The sequence below is a fragment of the Equus przewalskii genome, chromosome 12 (genome assembly GCF_037783145.1).
Source record: "Equus przewalskii isolate Varuska chromosome 12, EquPr2, whole genome shotgun sequence".
Lineage (NCBI taxonomy): Eukaryota > Metazoa > Chordata > Mammalia > Perissodactyla > Equidae > Equus > Equus przewalskii.
The window spans coordinates 1,581,063-1,603,560 of NC_091842.1; the positions used below are offsets into that span (position 1 = coordinate 1,581,063).

The following is a 22,498-nucleotide window of genomic DNA, read 5'->3' on the forward strand; positions in this document are numbered from 1 at the left end:
CGTCCATACTACCCAGAGCAATCTACAGATTCAACGCAATCCCTATCAAAATTCCAATGACATTTTTGAAAAATAGAAAAAAATCCTACAATTTGTATGGAAGCACAAAATATCTCTAATAGCTAAAGGGATCTTGAGCAAGAAGAACAAAGCTGGAGGCATCACACTTCCTGCTTTCAAATTATATTATAAACTGCAGTAATCGAAACTGTATGGTATTGGCATAAAAACAGACACATAGATCAACAGAACAGAATAGGGAGCCCAGAAATAAATCTACACACATACAGTCAACTAATCTTTGACAAGGGTGCCAAGGATACACGAGGGTGGGAAATAGAGTCTCTTCAAAAAATGGCGCTGGGAAAACTGGATAACCACATGCAAAAGACTGAAATTGGACCCTTATCTTACACCATACACAAAAATCAACTCAAAAGAGATTAAAGACCTAAAACCATAAAACTCGTAGGAAAAAAAACAGGGAAAAAGCTTCTTGACATTGGTCTTGGCGATGGTTTTTTAGATACGACACCAAAAGCACAGGCAACAAAAGCAAAAAATAAACTAAAAGCCTTCTGCACAGCAAAGAAAACCATGAAAAAAAGGAAAGGCAACCTACCGAATGGGAGAAAATATTTGCAAACCATGCATCTGACGAGGGGCTAACAGCCAATATATACAAGGAATTCATAAAACTCAATAGCAGAAATAGAAATACCTAATTAAAAAATGGGCAAAGGACCTGAACAGAAATTTTTCCAAAGAATACTACGAATGGCTGACAGGTCCATGAAAAGGTGCTCAGCATCACTAAGTATCGGGAAAATGCAATCAGAGCCACAAGGAGACAATCACCTCACCCTGTCAGGATGGGCATCGTCAAACAGGCCTCAGAGAGCAAGTGTTGGCGAGGACGTGCTGTGCACTGCTGGTGGGTCTGTAAACCGGCCCAGCCACTATGGGAAGCGGGATGGAGGTTTTCTCAAACAATTAAAAATAGAACTGATTCATATGACCCAGCAACTCCACTTCTGGGAATATAGCCAAAGGAAATAAAATCACTATCTCGAAGAGCTATCTGCACTCCCATGTCCCCTGCAGCATCATTCACAAGGGCCAAGACATGGAAACAAACAAAGTGTCTGTCCAAGGATGAATGGATAAAGATGATGTGGTATATACATATAACGGAATACTATTCAACCTTAAAAAAGAAGTAGATCCCGTAATTTATGACAACATGGATAAAACCGGAGGACATCATGCTAAGTGAAATAAGCCAGACGCAGAAGGATAAATACTGCATGACGTCACGTATGTGTGGAATCTAAAAGAGTCAAACTCATAGAAACAGAGAGTAGAATGGTGGCTGCCAGGAGCCGGGCGGACGGGGAGGACTGGGGGCTGCTGGTCAAGGGGACAAACTTGTTATAAGGTGACTAAGACCTGGAGACCTAACGCACAGCACGCTGTACACGGTACAGACTCCAGTTAACAATAACATTATATACTAGAAACACGCTAAGAAAGCAGGTCTTAAGTGCTCTCACACGCAAAAAGAACGATGTGAGCTGAGGGGTATGCTGATTCGCTGACTGCCATCAGGATTGACTGTGTAGACAAGCGTCAAATCATCCTATCGCACAGCTTAAGCACATACAGCTTGATCTGTCAATCACATCTCCGTAAAGCTGGGGCAGCGACTGGACCTCTACAAGCTTTAATCTCCTCAGCTCACAGAGCATCATCTACCCCATCTATAAAATGGGTATTAACTCCCACCTCCCGGAGCTGTTGTGGGAATTGAACCAAAAAAGGTATGTAAAGAATTTGGCACACGCAACAGCCCCGTAAACAGAAGCTGCTTGTTCCCGGCTCTGACCTGCACAGACACCCCTGTCCTGACTCTAGGAGCCGGTGCTGAGAGCGGCAACCTGTCCTGTGTCCCCCTCGGTCTCTGCACGTTGAGACACCGGGTCCATCGCAGCGGACTCCCACACCTGGGTTTCCAGAGCTGCTTTCTTCATGTTAACTCCCTTCCTGTTTCCACTTCTCTTTAACATACTGCTTATCTTGTAACTCTGCCTCAAGATGCTTCGCTGGGTTTTACCTGTGCTTCATTCGAGGAGAGTCAGCTCAAGTTCACTATATGCGGGGAGCCGTAAATGCACACATTCCTAAGAAAGGGACTGGACCTGGTGAACGACCTACGGTTCAAAAGCTGACGTTCCTCCTGAAGCTAGCCACCCATGCAAGGAGGTGAGGACAGAAACTGTCTCATCTGCGCCCTCACAGCGGTGACGGGGGGGAGGGAGATGGACGCACGGTGACGCTCATCCTCCCGAGCTGGAAGTCGGAAATTATTTCAGATCCACTGTAACCCCAAACTGGGACTTTCCACATCCCTCCATGCAGCCAGCAGCACCATAATCTGTTTTAATTAAATAAATTGGAAAAACAAATCAGGCTGATATGTTGAATCAAGGCAGCATGCACTGCATATTTATAGCTCCGTCGACAGAGGAGGATTCGTGACATATGCTACCAACATCCGCAGCCGCTTTATTAAACGGAATAAATAAAATCCGTGCAAAACGGCACAAACTTCACCAGAGTCAGGCTACTGGGATTCTCCCAGTCTCAACACTTCCCGTTTGTTTTACTGAAATGTTTTTGCCAGGATCAAAACATGTTCCCCATTAGAACTGACTGATTAAGCTAAACGGGTGAAATGCAATGACTGGAAGAAGCTGATGAGCTCTCCAAATCCCCGTGCCCCCGTGCTCCCCGCTCCCCGCCAGTGAAGACGAGGTCCGGATCCGGCTCTCCCTGCACCCAGGGGGCGGGGACACCCCGGCTGTGGGTTCCCGGCGCAGAGGCCGAGCGACGTCCTGTGGGGTCACGCAGCTCTCTCCTCGGGCAGAAGAGACAGGCTAGAACAGGGGTCCAACACCTACAGTCTGCACCCAAATCCAGCCCCCCTGCTTTGTCAATAAAGCTTTATTGGCACACAGCACGCCCACCATTTACAGATGGCCCCACGGCCACTCTCCAGCTACAACTCCAGAGCCGAGGGGCTGGGACCGAGACCATGTGGCCGCACAGCCCGCAGAATCGACTGGCCTTTTACAGACGAAGCCTGCTGACCCCTGAGTGAGAAGAAACAGGAGCTTGGGGTGAGGGCTGGGGTGGAGAGGGAAGCCAAAGAGGAGAGAGAAGGGACACCATAGAAACAGACATGAAGAGAGAACAGAAGGAAAATAAGGGAGACAAGGGACAGAGACTGGAAACGAAGGAAAAGAGAAATCGGTGGAGGTGGGGAGAAGCAGAAAGAAGTTCCCCATGGGCACGTGAGGCACACCCTGAACCCCAAAACGGCTCACGACATTCTCCCTCTCAACGGTCCCCTGGACCCTGCCTTCTGGACCAGCGATGAGACATCAGGTGGGCGGGGGAGGCAACGTCCTCGTTACTTGAGTTAATCCATCTCCGTAATCAGGCCCGGGGGGCCGTGGGGGCGTTTTCCCAGCATGCACCACACTGTCCCTGTGGCTCTTTAGGACAGCTGAACAAAACGGGTGGCCCTGGGGCACAACTGGTCCTCCCCTGCTCCTCCTGAGCCAGCCTGCGCCCCCCAAATGGTGCTTGCCTCCCGGCAGAACAATGGATGGGCTGTCTGGGAGACATGAAGGGACCCTCAGCCAATGGGTCCTGTGAAGTTACGTAGCTCTTCACCGTGTGTCAGTACGTGACACTCAGCAAATAAACTTTCGACAGGCAGCGTGCAGCTGCTTTCAAAGCTCTCCAAGTGTGCTGGCTCTCCGATTCCTGACATGTAAGACGCTAATGAAACAAGACTAGGGAAACCCACCCCCCAAAAGCCCAGGAGGCACCAGCCCGCAGCCTACTGGGTCGGGGATCCAGGGTCCGGTGTGAGGGCGCCATGACCTAGAGGGCGGGGTCAAAGCCTGGGGCATCTCAGAGCTGGTTCCCGTCCTTGGGGCCTGAGAACTGCAACAGCAAGAGAGGGCCTCCCTGCCTGTTAGGGCTCGGCCTGGAGCAGGAGCGCAGGTCTGGGGCCACGCAGCAGCTGAGGGGCTGGGCCTGCTGAGAGGCGGGAGCGGGCCTGGGCAGGGGGGCTGGCTCCTGGCTGGACGGCGCCGAAGGACGGCCTGGCGAGGGCGCCTGAGCAGCGGCCGTGCTGCAGTGAAGGCAGAGAGACCAGTCCCGGCTCGGCCCTCCTCCACCAGGGACTCAGTTTCCTCCACTGCAAAGTGGAGATGACAAGCCCTGCCCTGGAGCGCTGGCACGGCGAGGCGAGGTGAGGAGAGGAGAGGCGAGGCGAGAAGAGGCAAGCCAAGGAGAGGCAAGGCGTGCAGCACCAGATGAATGGCAATGTCTCCCCGTTACCGCATCAGAGGAACCACACTGAGGCACCAACCTCAGAGGGCCTGGAAGCCGCTCAGGGCCTCAGAGGGCGACACGGGGTTCAGAGCCCGGGTGCCCAGTGTCTGAGCTGCCTCACAGCGGACAGCCTTGACCCAGAGGCCTATCTCCACAAAAGGTCAGGCTGGAGACGGGAAGGGCATCTGGGCTGGGGGTCCCAGGACTGCCACAGAGTAGCGCTCAGTCAACATGAATAGAGAGAATGGATCCCCCGCTCCCGTACTCACCACCTACCCACCCCTGATCCATCGACCGTCTACTCCATCCATTCAGATGTGCACAGCAACTCTCAGCTCTAACGGGAAATGGCAGGGACTAAAGCTGAGTCAGGCCAGCAGTCCAGTTTTGGTGTTTTGCCTTCAAGTGAGGCTCTGCCACCCCCTCCTGGAATCTCCATGAGGCTCCAGAACCTGGGAGAAGGGTCAGCAAACTGCAAACAGAGCAGAGCCAGGCCCCAGCCCCAGCTGCTACCTGGGCCCAGCAGAGGGGCACTCCACCCTTTTCTCTCGATATCCTGCTTCCCAAGGAACCGCCACATCAAATGACCTGTGTGCCACCTTGCCGGGGGTTCCTCTCTATAGTCCTTCACCCTGCTGGAACCAAGCACCTCGAAATGCCTCCAGGTGCTCTCCCCATCCTGGTCTACAGATAGAATGACAGTTACTGCAATGGCCCGACCTCTGCCCACCCACCCTCACCTGGGGGGCCCAGGATACCCAGGAACCCTGTTAGAGTGAGAGGTCAGTCACAGAAGGTGACAGCAGAAGAGGCGGGACTTGCCCGGGGTCCTCTGACCAGCTCCGTGCTCCTTCCACATGCAGCCACCGGCTCTCACAGCGGGCGGGACTGGCCGGGCTGCTCTCGGTGCTGCAGCTCTGGGCATGGTGGGCACCGTCACTTCAAATCCACTTCACCTGGGAGCTCGTCCCACCTCTTTCCTGACTCCAAGACATCCCCTCCCCCTCTCCAAATCCTTTTCTTTTCTTTGCTAAAGGGTTTAGTTTCTGAAGTTGGGGCCGCGTTCTCCCTAACTCAGACTTTCTCCAGGGATGACAAGCATCCACACTGTGGAGAACGGGGTGGCCCCAGGGCCACAGGAGAGCAAGGACACACTCCCGGTGCTTGCTTTGTGTCTGTGTGATGCTGGCCAAGAGAAACGGTCCTGATCGAATGTGGGCTCTTCCCTTTCAGGGTTGCACACTTTCCAAGATGCTCACGGAGCCACCCCAGAGCCCAAGAAAGAACGGCTATGACGCTTAACCTCGCTGGGCGCATCCAGGGAGTTCGGTTGGCCGGTGACGGGGTGCTGGGGTGGCTGGCTGTAATGCACAGGGACAAGGTGAGGTCCTCACACCTGTTCTTGATTTAAAAAGGTGTCACCCTCCACAGACGGCAGAGAAGAGCCTTCTGCTCCCCATGGGCTTCCCCGTGCAGGTCACTTCTGTCATGTTCCTCATATCTGGGAGAAACCCCTTCGGTCCCGGCCAGCAATGGTGGTTGCCCGCACTTGGGCTGCCAGAGACCTGGTCCCACCCCTCACTCCATGGCTACACGGCGTGTGGCAACGTGAGCGACCTGACTGCTCTGTGAGGAAAATGTACATCACTGAAAGGGGGATGAGAGCAGAGCTCTTGGAAAAGCTAAAAGCCTCCACGTGGGCCCTCAAACTCCACACCCCGTCCTCACCCCACAACCAACCCTGAGAGCAGAGGCCCACTCTCTCCAGCGCGGCCAGCACGTAACTGACTCGTCGGGTCCTCCTTGTGAAAGGACCACTGCAGATCCCGTACAGGGCAGGCATCCACACCCGGCCCACCCAGGACCCTTGGTCCTCAGCCGTACCACCCGGCACCGCCCCCTCCAGGGGGTGCTCCCCGACCTCCTGTGGAGGCAGCCTCGCCCTAGCCAAGCTCCTTCGCTAGCTCTGGGCAAACTGCACGCACAGCCCCTGCATGTGCCCGTCCAGTCCCACTGACCCCTCACTGTGCAGGGGGCTCCCAGGGCCTTGTGAGCAGAGAGCCTATGCACAGTGGTGCCACGTACAGACCAGGTCAGAGGATGCCTAGGGCAGGGGGGTGGGGGTGAGGGAAGGAAGGAGGACCAGGCCAGACTGGAGGGGTGGAAGAGGGGAGGGGAACAGGAGGAAGAGGGGGACAGAGGAGACAGGGGATGACCCCCTTCTCCAGCACGGGTTCCAAGAGAGGGCTGGGAAGGGGACAAGAAGGGATCTTGGGTCTTGGCCGTGAGCACAGCCCCCACCCCACCCGGACTGGACTTACAGAAGGATGGGCTGGCTTTGTCTGCTGCCACCTGGTGGAGGCCGAGAGGTGTGCCGTTCTCAACACCAAGTGGACCCGGGCCTCTGGGCAGAACTGGCACACTGAATCCAACCACTGCCTCCACTTTCCAGAGTAAGGGGCTGCCGACTCCCAACACCCAAAGGCGGTCAGCCTCTCCTCACCTGCCTGGTGATGCTCCAAAAAGGCGAGGGAACAGTGCCCAGCTGGCCTGGCCCAGGAAGGCCTGGCTGCCGCCTCTCTGAACTTTGGTCCTCCCCCCAGAAGCAGCTCAGGCCCGGGTGGGGCCCTTGCGGGAGTTAAAAGGGGCCTGTTGTGCAGGACAGGTACAGAGGGCATGTGGGAAATGACCAGATGGCCAGAAATACATGGCCCCGGCCCCCCAGACCCCAGAAAGCAAGAGCCACAGCCCTCCAGCCCCTGGGCAGTGGAATGGCTTTGCTGGGAGGGCGGGGCCTCCGCTCCAGCAGCCAGGAAGGTGAGCAAAGCCAGCGTCCAGAGCACTACCACTGGGCCCCAGGGTAACCCCAGCCTCAGAGAGACGACTTGAGGGAGCAGGAGCTATGCGCAGGGGTCTCTATCCCACTGAAGATCTGGGGTCACTGTGGCCTAGGTGGAGGGCAGGAAGCTGGCAAAGAGCTGGCCTGCTTCCAGAGCGCCCATCAGGGCCCGTGTCCAGGAGGAAACAGGGCCAAGACAGGAGCCCCAACATCGACAGGGTGAAGGTGGCTGCCACGGCTGGAGAGCAGCTGCTCGCCGCTCCTCTGCCCAGGCCTGCCACCCTGTGCCGAGAATGGCCACGTGAACTTCCACGGCAACGACCACGACAGAGGAGCAGTGGACGTGGTGGGGAAGCCAGCTGAGCCTGTGGCCTCTCCAGCTCCTGAACTCTGCCCCCGCTCCAGGTGCACAGGGAGGCTGGCTGACCACTCTGCTGCACTGCCGACCATGGAAACAGGGCAAAGTCAGGGACTTTCTCTGCTGAAACTGGGACAGTCCTGCGCAAGCCGGACGAGTATGCCCCCTGCGGGCAGGACTCAAGAAGGGAAGACAGGGAGGAGAGAGGAAGCCTCCGCCTTTGCGTGGTGCATCAGACCCATCCTGAGGGACGGCTGGGCCCATGCTGCGAGCCTCAGGGCTGTGGGCTAGACTTGCAGGCCCCGCACAGCAAGGCAGGGCAACCGCACGAGTGAATCATTTCTGAGGTCACCGACAGCCCCTCATCACCCGACACACCAGAAATCCAAACATATGGCACTGGAGGTGCCATGCTGTCTGCCTCGTAATGAACTGATTAGTGTGCATATGGCGGGAAGACAGGAAGAATCTCTCAACTGAAAGATGCAGGGGCGGCTGGAGGTGTCAGAGAGGCTGCCCTGCACATCTCTCTTCATCAACGCTTCACACGGAGCCAGAGCGTTGTAACAAAATGGCTATTAGTGCACCCATATTTATGATGGCTCAGTGGAGCTGCAGTCGACCTCAAATCAGGACTGAAGGTCTGCGCGTGGCAGGACCCACCGCAGCCCCTGCGTGGGCCTCCTCTCCTGGCCGCAGGACCGTGGCCCGAAGCCTCATGGTGGAGTGGGCGGGAAGGCAGACAGCCGGCTGCACTCACCTCCATCTCCGAGCTGTGGGCGTGCACCTTCTGCACCATGTCCTCTGCTTCACGCATGCGCCGGGTCAGCTGGGGCGAGTACTCTGCGGGGGTCAGCTCACTGTCGTAGGACCCCAGGATGGCACGCATGCCGTCCCGCTCCTGTGGACACAGAGGGCAGGTGGTCAGGCCCGGGGTGGTGACGTGATGCTGGAGAAACACCTGTGACACCACATGGAGACAGAAGCAGGAGTGTGGGCTTGGGATCAAGTTCAGGGGGCATGCCATGAGGTGGGGAGCCCCTCATACAGCTCCTCAAAGAGCTCAGGCCAAACGCTTAGCAGCATCTGATGCACGACGTCAACAGAGCCCACCGAGGCCAAGACAGAGACTCAGCTCCTCTTGAGGTGCAGCCTGAGCACGACCAGTGCCCAGTGAGCCTGTGGCCCCACCTTTGGTCTGGGCACTCTCTCTGACCACTGGTCTCGAGCTACAGAAGTCATGGAGACCTGCAGTGGGCACAGGCCCCACACAGCAGGGGTGTGGGCACCCCTCCCTGAGTCTGCTGTGTCCCCTGTGGCCTGGGTCAGTGTCACTTCCTGAGTCTCATCAACAGCCCAGGAAAACATGAGTGGGACGAGGCCAGGAAGTGGGTTTGAGGAGAGATCCATCTAAGCTCCCTGAAAGGTCCCGGGGTCCCCACTGAAACGGCGCTGGCCTCAGGGAGCACCTCATCTTCCCATGGAGCTCACGGGACCCTCAGCCACGATCCTAGGCTGCAGCGCATCACCCAGCACCAGCCACACTGGCACCCTTCCTCCATATTTTGGGAAGAAGCTGGCGCCAGGTAACAGTGCAGCTCAGGTCTCATGGGATGACACACTGCCCACACAGTGTCAGGACCCGTCTTAGAGCCACACAGAATCACGCTCGGGGTGCCCTGCTAGAAGGGATTATTAAGGCTGGCAGCGTGAGCCCAGAAGTCAGGGCCCTGGGAGAGATGGGCAGCCCTCCTGAGCCAGGACTGGAAGATCCCTTCCTAAGATGCTCACCAAGGGAGAAAACCTCGAGGCCAGCAGGGGAAGGCCTGTGGAGACCAAGGGTGTCCCCGGGTCCAGGAACTGAGCTGCTCTGACCGACCTGCGTAAAAGGTGTCCGGCACCAGGAAAGGAGCCCCAGACTCCCCTGAGGGCTGCCCACATGTCTCCCTTCTGCACCGTGGGCCTGAAGCCACAGGACTGGATTCTTCCAGCCCCAGACCCCGAGTGTGGACGGAGGAGACCTGGTCTCTGACAGATTCCAGGCGTGAGCTGGGGGCCAGCGCGTGCCCTCTCCTGGCCCACGCTTCTCCAACCTGCTGTCATGGACAGACGCCCACTATGAGCTCACGATAGAGAAGATCAGCCCCCAAAGAAAGCCCAGGATTCCTGGAGCCCCACTTCTCACCCCCAGTGCACAGGAACATCCGGGGCTCTTGTGACCTGTCGATGCGGATTCAGCAGGTCTGCGGGGCCTGAGAGCCTGCACTCCCAACAGGCGCCCAGAGGTGTCAAGGCTTCCGGTGTGTGGGCCACAGCGGGGAGCAAGATGCAGGGCTCAGCGGCCTCTGCCCGGGGACAGCACGGCCCAGGAAGAGGGGGGTTTCTACAAGATCTGCAGGGCAACTGAGGCCAGTGCTCTCGTCCCCGGAGCCTCCATGCCCTGATGAAGGAGGTGGGTACTGAGCCGATCTCAAAGGACGGCAGTGAAGGGCAGTAGCACCTGGATGGAGTGTCCGATGCACTGGCCTATAAACAAGGCCCCCACAGTGACAGGACGACAGCAGACGATCTTATCCACACAGCACTCATGCACCTCCAGGACTCCTGGCACAGCGCATCCCTCTCCAGCACACGTGTTCTGGGGCAGCTGCTGGAGAAAGGTCGTCTGGCCTGGTACAGCCTCACTCTGTGTCCGGCCAGGTGCCCTTCCCAGCCCCCAGCCCCACAGGGCAGGGCGTCCAGGCAAGCTGCAGGGTCAGCCCATACCAGCACTGGCTCAAAGGCAGATTCATGGAGCTGAAACGGACGTGGGGAGCGAGACCTCGGGAGCCGCCCTCCAGGTGTGGGGGCCAAGGTCCCCATCCACGTGGCGTTCTCTCTGTTGGTGCTTCCACGAGCTGAGGCCCAACTGTGTCCCGAGGAGAGACCGTGCCAACTGCTCCACTACCCGAGCATCGGTGCCGTCCACCACCCCTGCCTAGGCCCATCCTTCTCAGGTGAGTCTGGAGGAAGACCGGGGTGGGTGGTTGAGAGCCGACCGGCCCTCGGCTGCTGTGCCCGGTGCTTCCTGAGCCCACGAGCCTGACTCGCCCATCACCCCAGCATGGACTTCACAATTAGCTGATGACAAAAAATTCAATAAGTAACAAATTAAAGTTACAAATCCAACTGGAACTGGTCACATAACCGTGGAAAATTTGTTTCCACAGGAAGGTTTATCGAGTGTCATAATTTTATTGAAATCCTCTATCTTCCCCTGGACTTTTATGGTTCTGAGCTGGATACAGAGTTATCATCACCGGAGCGCCGATGCCATGCAAGGGCCGGGGAGGGGGTTTTCCTTCATAAACAAGCTGTAATTGTCTCTTTTATTGACCAATAAATCTCCAAAATGCTGCCTTTCACCACGGTTCTCTTCCATCAGACCTCCAGGCCAGCGACGCCAGCAAAGAGGAAAACGCAAAATTGAAAGTTTGTTGTTTGTACCTTTTAAAGAAATTGTTTTGTCATTAGTAGTAAACAAGCGGGGACCGTGCTAATTTGACTTGATAACGACTTTTTAATGACTGATTCCACTCGCGGAAAGGTTCGCTCCGTTTCCACTCGAGCAAACACCAGCGATGAATAGGCGCGCAGCCTGAGCACACACGCCCCGCGGGCTCGCCCAGGAAGCACCACCAAGGCGAGGTGCCACTGAGCACCTCTCCTTGGTACAGAACAGTCCTGCGTGCAAGCCACCACATTTGCTTGTCACGGAATTAACGGCAACCGCAAGAGCGTGGAAACAGCATCACAAATGAAGAAACGAACGAAGGACTTGGGGGGGTGGATAGCGATGGAGGGGGCCCCGACCACAGGCCTGGGCACGCAGGGCTGCTCACCCAGAGGAAAGCAGAAGAGCTGAGGGCCAGGCTCAGACCCTGCTCCGCCCTCGCCAGCCCCAGACTCAGTCTGCCAGTGAGAGGGTTGGCCCCGATAGCTCCACGCTCCCCAAGCTGAAGCATCTGGGGTAGCATTTATCAACTCTGGCACACAGGCCTCAAGGAGACGGACCAGATGGAGAAAGTTTCCCCTGCCCTGCAGACGGAGCCTCCTGGCCAGGGCTGGTCAGAAGTGCAGGCTCTGGGGCCCACCCAGGCCTGCAGCTCCCATGGTGACCGACTCGGGAAGCCCAGTCGTCGCAACAGCAAAGGCCCACCTGCCTCCCGTCTGTCCCTCAAAGATGCTGAGCCCACCCTGGCCTGAGAGCCTCAGCCTGACAGACCCCTCGGTCTGCAAACTTCCTCCCTGGAACACGTCTGGTTCTCGTCCTTCAGGTCCAGCCCCACCAGCCACACAGCCAGCACACCCCACTGCACACACCTCTGCTGGTCCACATCGCCCTCTTCCTGCTGCAGCTCCAGCCCCGGGGGAGGAACCTGGACCGTCCCACTCATGACTCGTCCCCCAGGCCTGGCACCGCTCTGAAGATGGGGGATTCAGAGATGAGGGGGCTTCTCCTGTATCAGGTTATAAGCTCTTGAAAGGCTGTGACTTACTAGCAGGGAGGGAAGAACTTCCTTCACATGTGTTTGATGTCAGCCCTTTCTGCAGCCGTCAGAAAAGGCTTGTGTAACTCCAGAATCCAATGGCTCTCGGTGAACAGGCGAAGCTGTAGACAGGGAGAACGTTCTGGAACTACAAGGGGGATGAGAAAAGCCATATGGGCAACAGAATGGGTTGAAGAGGCAAGAACACAGAAAGGTGAGGATTCTAGCTAAGAGCATGTATGTGGTGTGTCTGTGTGTGTGTGTGTGCGTGCGCACGCATGCACAAGTACATGCATGCGTGCACGTGTGTGTCATAACCCTTCACCGGCCAAGTCCCTGGGATCCCCGCTCACTACAAGGTGGCAGGCAGAGAGCAGGGCACTTCTGATGCTTCTGGCCCTAACAGGCCGGGTCCTACTGCCACCGCAGAAGAGCCCCTCTGGGGAGCCCGTGCTGGTGTGAGGGGTCCCCCAGGAGAGCTCAGGGCATCCGCACGGGCTGCCAGAAGCTCCAGCTCCCTGGCCCCTGCTTCATCCATTCGTCTGTTCTCCTCGCTAACCCTAAGTCTCTTCGCAGAGCCAGGTCCGAGCAGTGCCGGGCTGGGGACGGGGGCAGGAAAGGGGGCAGGGGCGAAACACAGGCCTCAGGCGGGGGCCCGGGGACCAGGCCTGCGGCCTCCTGAGCTCTGGGGAAGCGTGCAGACATCAGGATCCCCGAGGGAAGGCAGTGGGCACTGCAATTCCAGAGGCTGTAGGAAGGCCTGGCTTCCCGGCTGGGTGCAGTGCGTCCCTGGGCACCTCAGTCAGAGGGTGCAGTGGGAGCGAGCCCCCAGAGAACCCTTACAGGAGGGCGAGACGGTGAGCATCTTCACCATCAGCGGGTCCTCCAAGGGCACAGAATTAACCCTGAGCTTCGAAGTGCAGCCCAAGACGCCAATGAATCCCAGGGGACAGACACACGCACCCATGCAGAGGCTGAAGGCACACACGGGGGATGGAGAAACACAACGAGGGAGGAGAGCTGGCCCTGCAGCCTCTCGCCCTACCTAGCCCAAATCCTGGCTTCATACTGACTAGCTGTGTGACCTTGGGAAAAGTAAGTGGCCTCTCTGAGCCTCAGGATGCTCAACTGTGAAATGGAGAGCACGCGGGAACCCTCGGGTCACTGTGAAGTTCAAACACAGCTGTGCACATAAAACATTCTGCATCCCCACTTCAGAAGCCCCCACCCCAGTGACACAGGTGGGCACACAGGGATCTACAAGCCCACTCGTGGGGGAAGAAGCACATGGGAGAGACGGAGGGCGTGCCTGAGATCCCAGAGCCTGGCGGGGGCCCCAGGAGGTGGGCAGCACAGCAGTGCGAGGGCCTCCTGACAGACGCTCTGCCTGCCTAGACTGTGAGCCCAGCTCCTGGCACCCTCTGCTCCTCCTGACAGACGCCCTGCCCGCCTAGACTGTGAGCCCAGCTCCTGGCACCCTCTGCTCCTCCTGACAGACGCCCTGCCCGCCTAGACTGTGAGCCCAGCTCCTGGCACCCTCTGTTCCTCCCAGCCAGCAGTGGCCCTCACGCACCTTCACTTCCACGATGCTCACCTCCCGCCTCCACGCCAGAGCTGCCAGCCTGACTCCCTCCCCTGGCCGCCCTCTTGAACCCGGTGCCCTGTTCCAGAAGGATGCCCTCCACAGGGCCGCCCAGCACAAGGAGGCCACTATCCGTGGGCACCTCTCCCCACTCGTCCACCCCGCCAGCCTGCTCAACAAGTCTGGGACTCGACTCGGGCACTCCACGACTTTTTTTTCTAAGAAAATGAAATGATGATCCTAAATAGCTACGAAGCCCTGCTCCAGTGACCTCTCCCATCACACCGAGTCACCCAAAGAGACGGAGAGGGAGTTAAGCAGAAACAGGAGACCACACAGCCTGCTCCCCTCTCTGGTCACGGCACCGCTGCCCCCCTCGGCCAACCTTCCCCAGAGCCCTGCTCCCATCCTTTCTCAGAGCGCCCACTCTGAGCCCAGGGGCGGGCTGCAGGGGTGCCCTGCTCCAGAAGGAAGGAGCTCCACGAGGCAGGAGGCCAGCTGAGGACGTGAGAGTGAAAGCCGGCCTCTGCCTGAGCCGGCCAGGGACTCGAGCGTGCTTCCAGGCCCGACTCGTGGCCAGTCACTTCCCAAATGCGTGGGGACAGTGCAGAGATGTGCTGTGACTCCAGCCTCCTTGGGCTCCACTGAGAATGAAGAATGAAAACGAAACAGCAATGATGAGCACTGAGGAGGTCTGGCTCTAAAGTCGGACAAACTGGGCTCAAATCCTGACTCTGCCACGAACCAGCTGTGCAACCCTGGGCAAGTGACTTAACCTCACTGAACTCAGCCCTCTCATGCAAGATGGGGGCACGACCACTCCAAACGCGAGCTGAAAGATGAAGAAAGATTACTTTATAAATATGAGACAGCACCTGCAGACAGAAAGCTGGGAGAATGGTCATTTATGGTCACAAGGGACACAAAGGCACAGGGAGGACAGGGCCCAGCCCATGAGCATGAGCTCCGATTGTGCCTCCTCTCACAGGAGCACCTCGACCCCCCACACGCTTGCTTTTGTCCTCATCTATGCCTCTCTCCTCCTGCCCCAGCTCACTGGCCCTGAACACAGTAGTTACTTCCTCTCTGTCGCTGTCTCCACGAAGTCTCACCATGGTAAATCTGACCCGGTCGCTCCCACAGCACGCCATCTACACATCACGGCCCACCCCGTGTCGTCTCATCTGCTCCTCAGGACTCTGTCAGGCAGTACAGAGCTGAGGAACGTGCCTCACAGTGGCAGGACACGGGGCACGGGACAGGGCGGGGCTCCTTGCCAGCAGTCAGCAGTCCTGTTGTCTCCACAACGAGCCCAGGGGCCGGGCACGGCTCCCACCACCAGCTCTTCCCACACCAGCTCTGGGACGACATGGCCAGGGTGGCCACCGCCTCCTCATTCCTCCTCACCAGGAGACACTGACACCCACCTCTCCGAGCGGCCTGAAGACGACACCATGAGAGCACTGAGCCGACAGGCTAACGGTCCCTGGTCCAAGGCCCAACATGACCTGTGTGCCTGCCACACAGCAAACCCCCCGCCCTGTTGACACACTTGGAGGCTTCCGCAGCCCCGCACGTGGTTGGCACAGAGGCACGAGGGCGACCCACTGAGCTGACTGCCAAAGCCGCCCCGGGATCAAGGGAGCCAGCAGGATGGCACGGGGAGCAGCGGGAGCAGCGCTGAGCTCACAAGCAGGCACAGCTGGCTCTCAGCATCCTCCGCCCACCCTCGGCTGCCCGGGCCCCCCGTGGGAAGGAGGCCGACCCCAGGGGCCAGCCGCGAGTGCAGAGACAAAGGAAGGAGGCAAGGCGACTTCAAGCCCCTTTACAACAACGAGCAGGAGAAACGGTCGCCCCTGAGGTACAGAGACCAAGTGAAAAAGTGGTCTCATCACCTGGCACGCTCTGGAAAGCCGACAGCATCTTGGAAGATAACATTTACTTTCCTGCACTGTATTTACTGATGCAGAAGCAACTCCAGGAGGAAAGACGACAGTGACGAGAAGCGGCGGATGCAGAAGTACAGTGACTACGAGGGCAGCTCAGAGCAGCCAAACCAACGCTGGGCAGGCTCCTGAGGGCAGCTTTTCCAGGGGGACCCTGGTGGTCTGCAACTCGGCCGTGTCCCCCCACCGCCCCCTCCACCAGGAGTCCTGATTCCATCTCCCCAGGGCTGGGCTGACAAGCCGGGCTGGGAAGATGGGGTCCACGCTCCTCCCTGCTGTCCAGGCCCATGATGGCCTGCCAGTGCCCAGGCTCACAGCATCCTCAGCCGCCCTCGCCACCTCTGGTCACGGCCTCCAATCCTGCCAGCCTCTCAAGAACAGCTCTGCTCACAGGACAGCCCTGTAGGGAGACGTGCAAAGGCTCCCTGGCCGCCTTAGCCCGTCTGGTGCTGGGGACCCACGCCCACCTCCACATCCCACAGGTCGAGGACAAGGACGAGACACTCAGGGACACAAGTGCCTCTGCCTCCAACACTGGACCAGGAGGTGGCCTTTGCAGTTTCCCTGGCAGGTGTGCTGAACGTCGGCTATCAGGAAAGAAGAGGACACAGAAAGGAGGAAGGACATGGGAAAAGACGCAGTCTGAAAAACTGTGAGCTGCACACAGCCCGTGCAGCTGGCAGGGCCGGGGGCCAGCATTCCAGATGCTTCTCTTCTACCTGACTCTGGCTGCCCCCTCCGCCTCCAGCCTGCAGCCTGCAGCCTTTCTACTCCAACGCCAGGGAGATGCGCTTGACCCAAAGCCTCTGCATCACAGGATCACAGACAAAAGACGCAACATGAGACCCTCAACGGGGCGGAGCCCAGGCCGCCAGGACTTCCAGGGCCGCCCCCACCCAGGCCTTCTCCTTCGGCGCGCACTGGAGAGGTAAGCAGACTGCCAACAACTGCAGGCATGAGGAGTCTGGCGCACGGGCTCAGCGGCTCTGCCTCCTCGGGTACTGCCAAACCCCGACAGGGCATGGAGGTCAAAGGTGCTGTGCCGCACCTGGCGACATCACCCTGACTCGAGCGCCAAGACCCCAGCCCTGGGTGCTCTTGAGTTCCCAAAGAACAGGCCTGCCCTACTCCAGGGGCCCCACCACACAAGGACCCCGCAGACCCTGTCCCAGTGACGGCTGCCCCTCACAAGTGCCCCCCTTCACGATAACCAACCCACAACCTCCCGGGCTCCCGAGTTCAGGAGAGGCCAGCCCTGAAGCCCAGAGCAGGAGCTTCCCGGTGGACTAGAACCTGGCTTCCGACGGGCCCCTCACACAAGGAGGAGCCAACGAAACCCTGATCTTTGCTGGAAAAGTAGAACTTCAATGCAGGCATGAAATAAATTCCGAAGATAAAACTCTAAGGACCTTAAGTTCATAGTAAAAAACCACAAAATACAAATGAAAATAGACCAGCAAACACAAGAATTAGGAGAATTAAACCCACGGTATTCAGGTAAAGGAATAACCAGAAGCAGAACAGAAAATAAGTATGTGTGACATGTTGTAGAACAATAAAGATCCGGATTTGTTAGTAATTTAATACGTACCAAAGAAACAACATGTAAACTAAAAACAAAAACAAAACAAGACACAAACTAAATAAAGTTAAACAAGGTAAAAATAGAATAATTTAAAAATTAAATATAATAAATAAAACAACAATTTAGGTGTGGCTAACGAGAGATTTAGTAAACTGAAAGATAAACGTAAAGAATAAACCAGGAAGAACAAAAGACAGAGAAAATGCGAATAAGAGGCTGAGAGACACACAGGGCAGGATGGGTTTCTATCAAAATTACAGAAAAAGAGTAGAAAGGACAGGCAGGGCAACGCTCAAGAAGACAATGGCTGAGAAACTTCCAGAACTGATAACACCCACTCTCCAAATCAGAAATCACCACACGTTCCAGAGCCTGTGCATGTGGGGCACGGGGTGTGAGATGTAGGGCGTGGGGCATAGCCTGGGGCACAAGGCGTGGGGCACGAGGCGTGGGGCATGGGTGTGAGGCATGGGGCGTGGGGCATGGGGCATGGGTGTGGGGCACAGGGCGTGGGGCACGGGGCATGGGGCACGCCTGGACAGTCCCAGTGAAAGTGTAGAACACCTGAGCACACGGTGGGTCCGGTCAACCAGCAGACCCCACAGGAAGGACAATCAGAAGGAGAGCTGACGTGCCCATGGACAACAAGTCGGGGACAGTGGAATTACATCTTCAAGGAGCTAAGAGGAAATAAAACTCAACTGTTTACCAGCAACACACCTTCACTAGATAGATGAACACAGGACGCATCTCAGGAAGAAGGGAAACGATCAGGGAGGGAAGGTCTGAGAAACAAGACAGAAAATGAGGAAAGCCACCGACACACGCACTCCGCTGCCAGCCATGACGTCTGAGGAGGGCAACATGCCTAGTCACGGGTTTTGAGACAAGACGGAACTAACGCAGCTCCTCGCGGGCCGATGAGGAACGGGCTGCGAGAAACAGTGAAATATTTAAACACCTACAAGACACAAATAAGAAAGTTACAGAGAACAATAGCTTATTTTAAAGATGTGCACACCTGCGTGCACACAGTCTCTGGAAGTGCAAACAAGCAAGCTGGCGGCCTCCTGGCAGGTGCACAGGGCAGGCGGGCAGGCAGGGAGCAGTCCTGCTCACCCGGTGCCCTTTCATAGCTTTCTGTTGGGTAATATACATTACACTATCCACTGACTATATCATCTACTGAAAAATACACATTGAAAACAGAAATTCAGAGGCAAAAGATATAATTAAAATATAATAAAAGCCATTCTGAAGAGCCTGGAGCCTGAAATTGTTCCAGAGGGGAGCGAAGACATCCTCAGCTTCCACTATATTAGATATACAAGGAACGACTAAAAGAAGACAAACAAGTAGAGAGAAACGAGAGAGAAAGAAACAACGTGAGAGAAAGCTCTAATAAATTCAAAAGAAGGCACTAAAAGTAACAAAAAAAAAAGACTGAAAAAGTATTAAATAAGCTGAAAGAAATTAAATGAAATAAATCAGAAGAATAAACAATATAAACAGACTAAACTTTCCAATTACGAAACAAAGTCGATCACACTGTGTAAAAAACACAAGTGCCAGCTGCAGACTCTTTACAGGACACTTAACCACAGAGAGATGAGATGTAACAAACGGAAAACATTAACCAAAGCAAGCCGTGGCTGCGTCCGCAGCAGGGCACGCAGGGCGCCAGGCCTCACCCGGGTGGAGGCCCAGCACAGAACCACAAAGGCTCAGTCAGCGCCTCAGGACCCCGCGTGAGGCTACACTTGTGAGGATACAAGACAGACACAGCACACGCTGCCTCCCTGGGGAGCTCTTAATGCATCTCTAACGGTAACTGACACACTGAGCAGATAGGTAAGAAATAAAAATTCTCAAGAGTACGTTAAAATTTTTGATCTAAAAGATATTTACAAAATGCTGTCCCAAATTACTTGGGGTGACACACTGTTTTAGGCACATAAAGAACATTCATAAAAATTTAGCAAAGTCTGTACCATAAAACACGTCTTGACAAATTTCAAATGCTATATCATCCACAAGTAATTCTTAACTGAAAAGTGATTAGGTCAGAAATCAATTCTAAAAAGATCACCAGGGCTGGCCGGGTGGTGCAGCGGTTAAGTTTGCACGTTCCGCTTTGGCAGCCTGGGGTTTGCCGGTGTGGATCCCGTGTGTGGACATGGCACCGCTCAGAAGGCTATGCTCTAGTAGGCATCCCACATATAAAATAGAGGAAGATGGGCACGGATGTTAGCTCAGGGCCAGTCTTCCTCAGCAAAAAAAGGACGCTTGGCAGCAGATGTTAGCTCAGGGCTAATCTTCCTCAAAAAATTTAAAAATAAAATAAAAAATGAAAAAAATAAGATCACTAAGAAAACCCACCACATTGCTGAATTTAAAAACATACTTCGGTTAACAAGAGGTCAAATAAACACCACAAAGGAAATGTGATAACATAGAGAGCTGCACAATGACAGATGTGAGAGCTAGTCCAATCCTTGCTGAAAATTCCCTGACCTTTCCGGCCTTTCAGACCTCAACAGAAAGGTTTTTATAAGCAACGGCCACGCTACACTCCCCTGCAGTATCTGAATGCCACACCCACACCCTACACATGTGCACCAGGACACAGTGCAGACACGTGCCCGACAGACACACACTCCCTTGCACACACAAACCAACAGCTACACAACTACTGGGACACAAGGAAAAAGAACTTAGGAAATTTATAAATTTAGTGCTTATATTAGAAAACCTAAAGGCTGAAAATGAGCTAACAAACCAACTTAAAAATAACAAAAGGAATAAAACAACACATGCGAAGAGCATAAGAACGAAAATAATAAAGAGCATAAATGTATAAAAGAGAAAACAAGGATATGTCAATAGAAACTTCCAAACTGAAATGTGTGGACCCAGAACGACAACACGGATCCTCTAAGGCTAAGGCCAGATTACATGACGGAGTCAGGCAGCCACGACAGGAACGAGGCTATCACGTGCTCTGCTGACAGACTGGGGGCTCTCCAGGGCACCAGGCGTCCTGGGACACCCCAAGATCAGGCGCCCCCTGCGCCTCAGTCAGCAGGTGGCCGTGGAGAACTCTGCGGCCTTGCCACACAGGCTTCTCTGCTCCAACTCAGCCCCTCCCCTCCTCCCTCCCAGTTCTCAAGGTTAAAAGCCTGCCTTTCCCCCCCACTTTGGGGGTGCATTTTCGGTTCTGCCTGAGGCTAACTGTTCTAGTAATAAAGCCTGCCTTTGTTTATTCCAGGTGAGTCCTGTTTCCAGTAATTTTGGTCAACAAATATAAAGAAAAAAGTGGGAAAAAAATAGAATATCTAAGAACAGTGGGACAATTACAAAATATGTGAGACACGCTTAGTGAGAAGACCAGAAGGAGGGCCAGTCTGGTGGCATAGTGGTTAAGTTTGTGTGCTCTGCTTCAGCAACCTGGGGTTCGTGGGTTCAGATCCCGGGTGCAGACCCACACGCTGTTTGTCAAGCCATGCTGTGGCGGCGTCCCATACACAAAATTAGAGGGAGACTGGCACAGATGTTAGCTCAGGGTTAATCTTCCTCAAGCAAAAAGAGGAAGATTGGCAATGGATGTTAGCTCAGGGACAATCTTCCTCACCAAAAAAAATTAAAACGAATACCAGAAAGAGAAGAAAGTGAGAAAGGAGCAAAAGAATTATTTGATATAACAATGGCTACTTTTCAAAATTAATGACAGTCACCCAACTACAGATCCAGGAAGCTCAGAGAATATCAAGCAAAATAAATACTAAAAAATCTAAACCTAGGCTTATCATATTCAACCTTCAGAAAGGCAAAGACAGAGAAATTCCAAAAGAAGCCTGAAGGGGAAAACACCTTACTTATCAGGAATAAGACTAAGAAATACACCTAACGCATCGTCAGACCCATACAAGTGAGACGAGAACGAAGAGAAATATTTAACCGTTGAAAGAAAACACTCACCAACCTAGAATTCCTTATCCAGTGAAATTACCTCTCAAAGGGAAAGGAGGAATAAAGACTTTCTCAGACAACAAACACTGAGGGCATCTGTTATCAGTACACCCGCCCTACAAGAAATATTAAAAATGCTCCCCAGAGAGAAGCAAAATGATGTAGGTGAGAAAGTCAGATCTCCTTAAAGAAAGCAAGAGCTTCAGAGAGGGAATCAGCGAAGGCAAAATAAAACCTTTTACTCCTCCCAGTCTTAACCGATGTAACAGCCAACTGCTCGAAGCAGCGACAGCAGCGATGCAGTGGGCGCTCACAGCACGGGGGCAGGGGCAACAACGACAGCAGTGTGAGGGGCGGGGCGGGGGGGGGGCACCCTGCTGTAAGGTGCTACGTGAAAGTGGACTCAGATTACTTTCAAATGTATATTGCAAACTCTAGGGTGACGGTTGAAAAAAAATTTTAAGAAGTCTACATCACGAGCTATAGTGGAGAAGACATGAAATAAAACACTCAATTAAAACTAAACAAGGCAGGGGCTGGCCCCATGGCCGAGTGGTTAAGTTCACGCACTCTGCTTTGGCGGCCCAGGGTCGCGCAGGTTTGGATCCTGGGCGCGGACATGGCATCATTCATCCAGCCATGTTCAGGTGGCATCCCACATGCCACAACCAGAAGGACCCACAACTAAAAAAAATATACAGCTATGTACTGGAGGGATTTGGGGAGAAAGAGCAAAAAAAAAAAAAATTGGCAACAGTTGTCAGGTCAGGTGCCAATCTTGAAAAAGGAAAAAACCAAAAACTACACAAGGCAGATCAGAAGAGGAAGATAAAAAAGGAACAAAGAACAAGAGCCCAAACAGAAAATAATCATAAACATCACAGATTCTACACAAACTATATCAATGATCATTTTAAATGGGAATCGTCTAAACATGACAATTACAGGAGACTGCTAAAGTGGATAAAAAAAAGATCCAACTGTATGTAGTCTATAAGAAACCCACTTTAAATATAAAAACAGTGAGACAAACGTTAAGGGGCGGGGAAAGATATGCCATGCTTAACCTCTGTCAGAAGAAAGCTGGGGTAGCTTTATTAATTTCAGGCAAAACTTCAGGACAAAGAAAGCTACGAGGGATAAAGGGGGACATTACATACGATAAAGGGGTCAATACTCCCAAGAAGATATAATCCTTAACACGCATGCAGCTAACATGCAACAGAGGATCAAATGCGTGAGGCACAACTGACAGAACTGCAAGGAGACAGACGTGTTCCCGA

The 22,498-nt window shown here is 54.6% G+C and overlaps 1 protein-coding gene across 17 annotated transcripts in view; it reads right to left on the minus strand.

Annotated features, from left to right (window-relative positions):
- Nucleotides 1-22,498, minus strand: part of MAD1L1 (mitotic arrest deficient 1 like 1) — a 415,963-nt gene that overhangs the window by 188,161 nt on the left and 205,304 nt on the right. For all 17 annotated transcript variants that reach the window (XR_011524656.1, XM_070567315.1, XM_070567316.1 and 14 more), the window contains one exon: nt 8,365-8,505. Coding sequence is in view for 16 of the 17 variants with exons in the window: in XM_070567315.1 (XP_070423416.1) it covers nt 8,365-8,505 (141 nt within the window). In the remaining variant the exon portion in view is untranslated. The remainder of the gene's footprint in view (nt 1-8,364; nt 8,506-22,498) is intronic.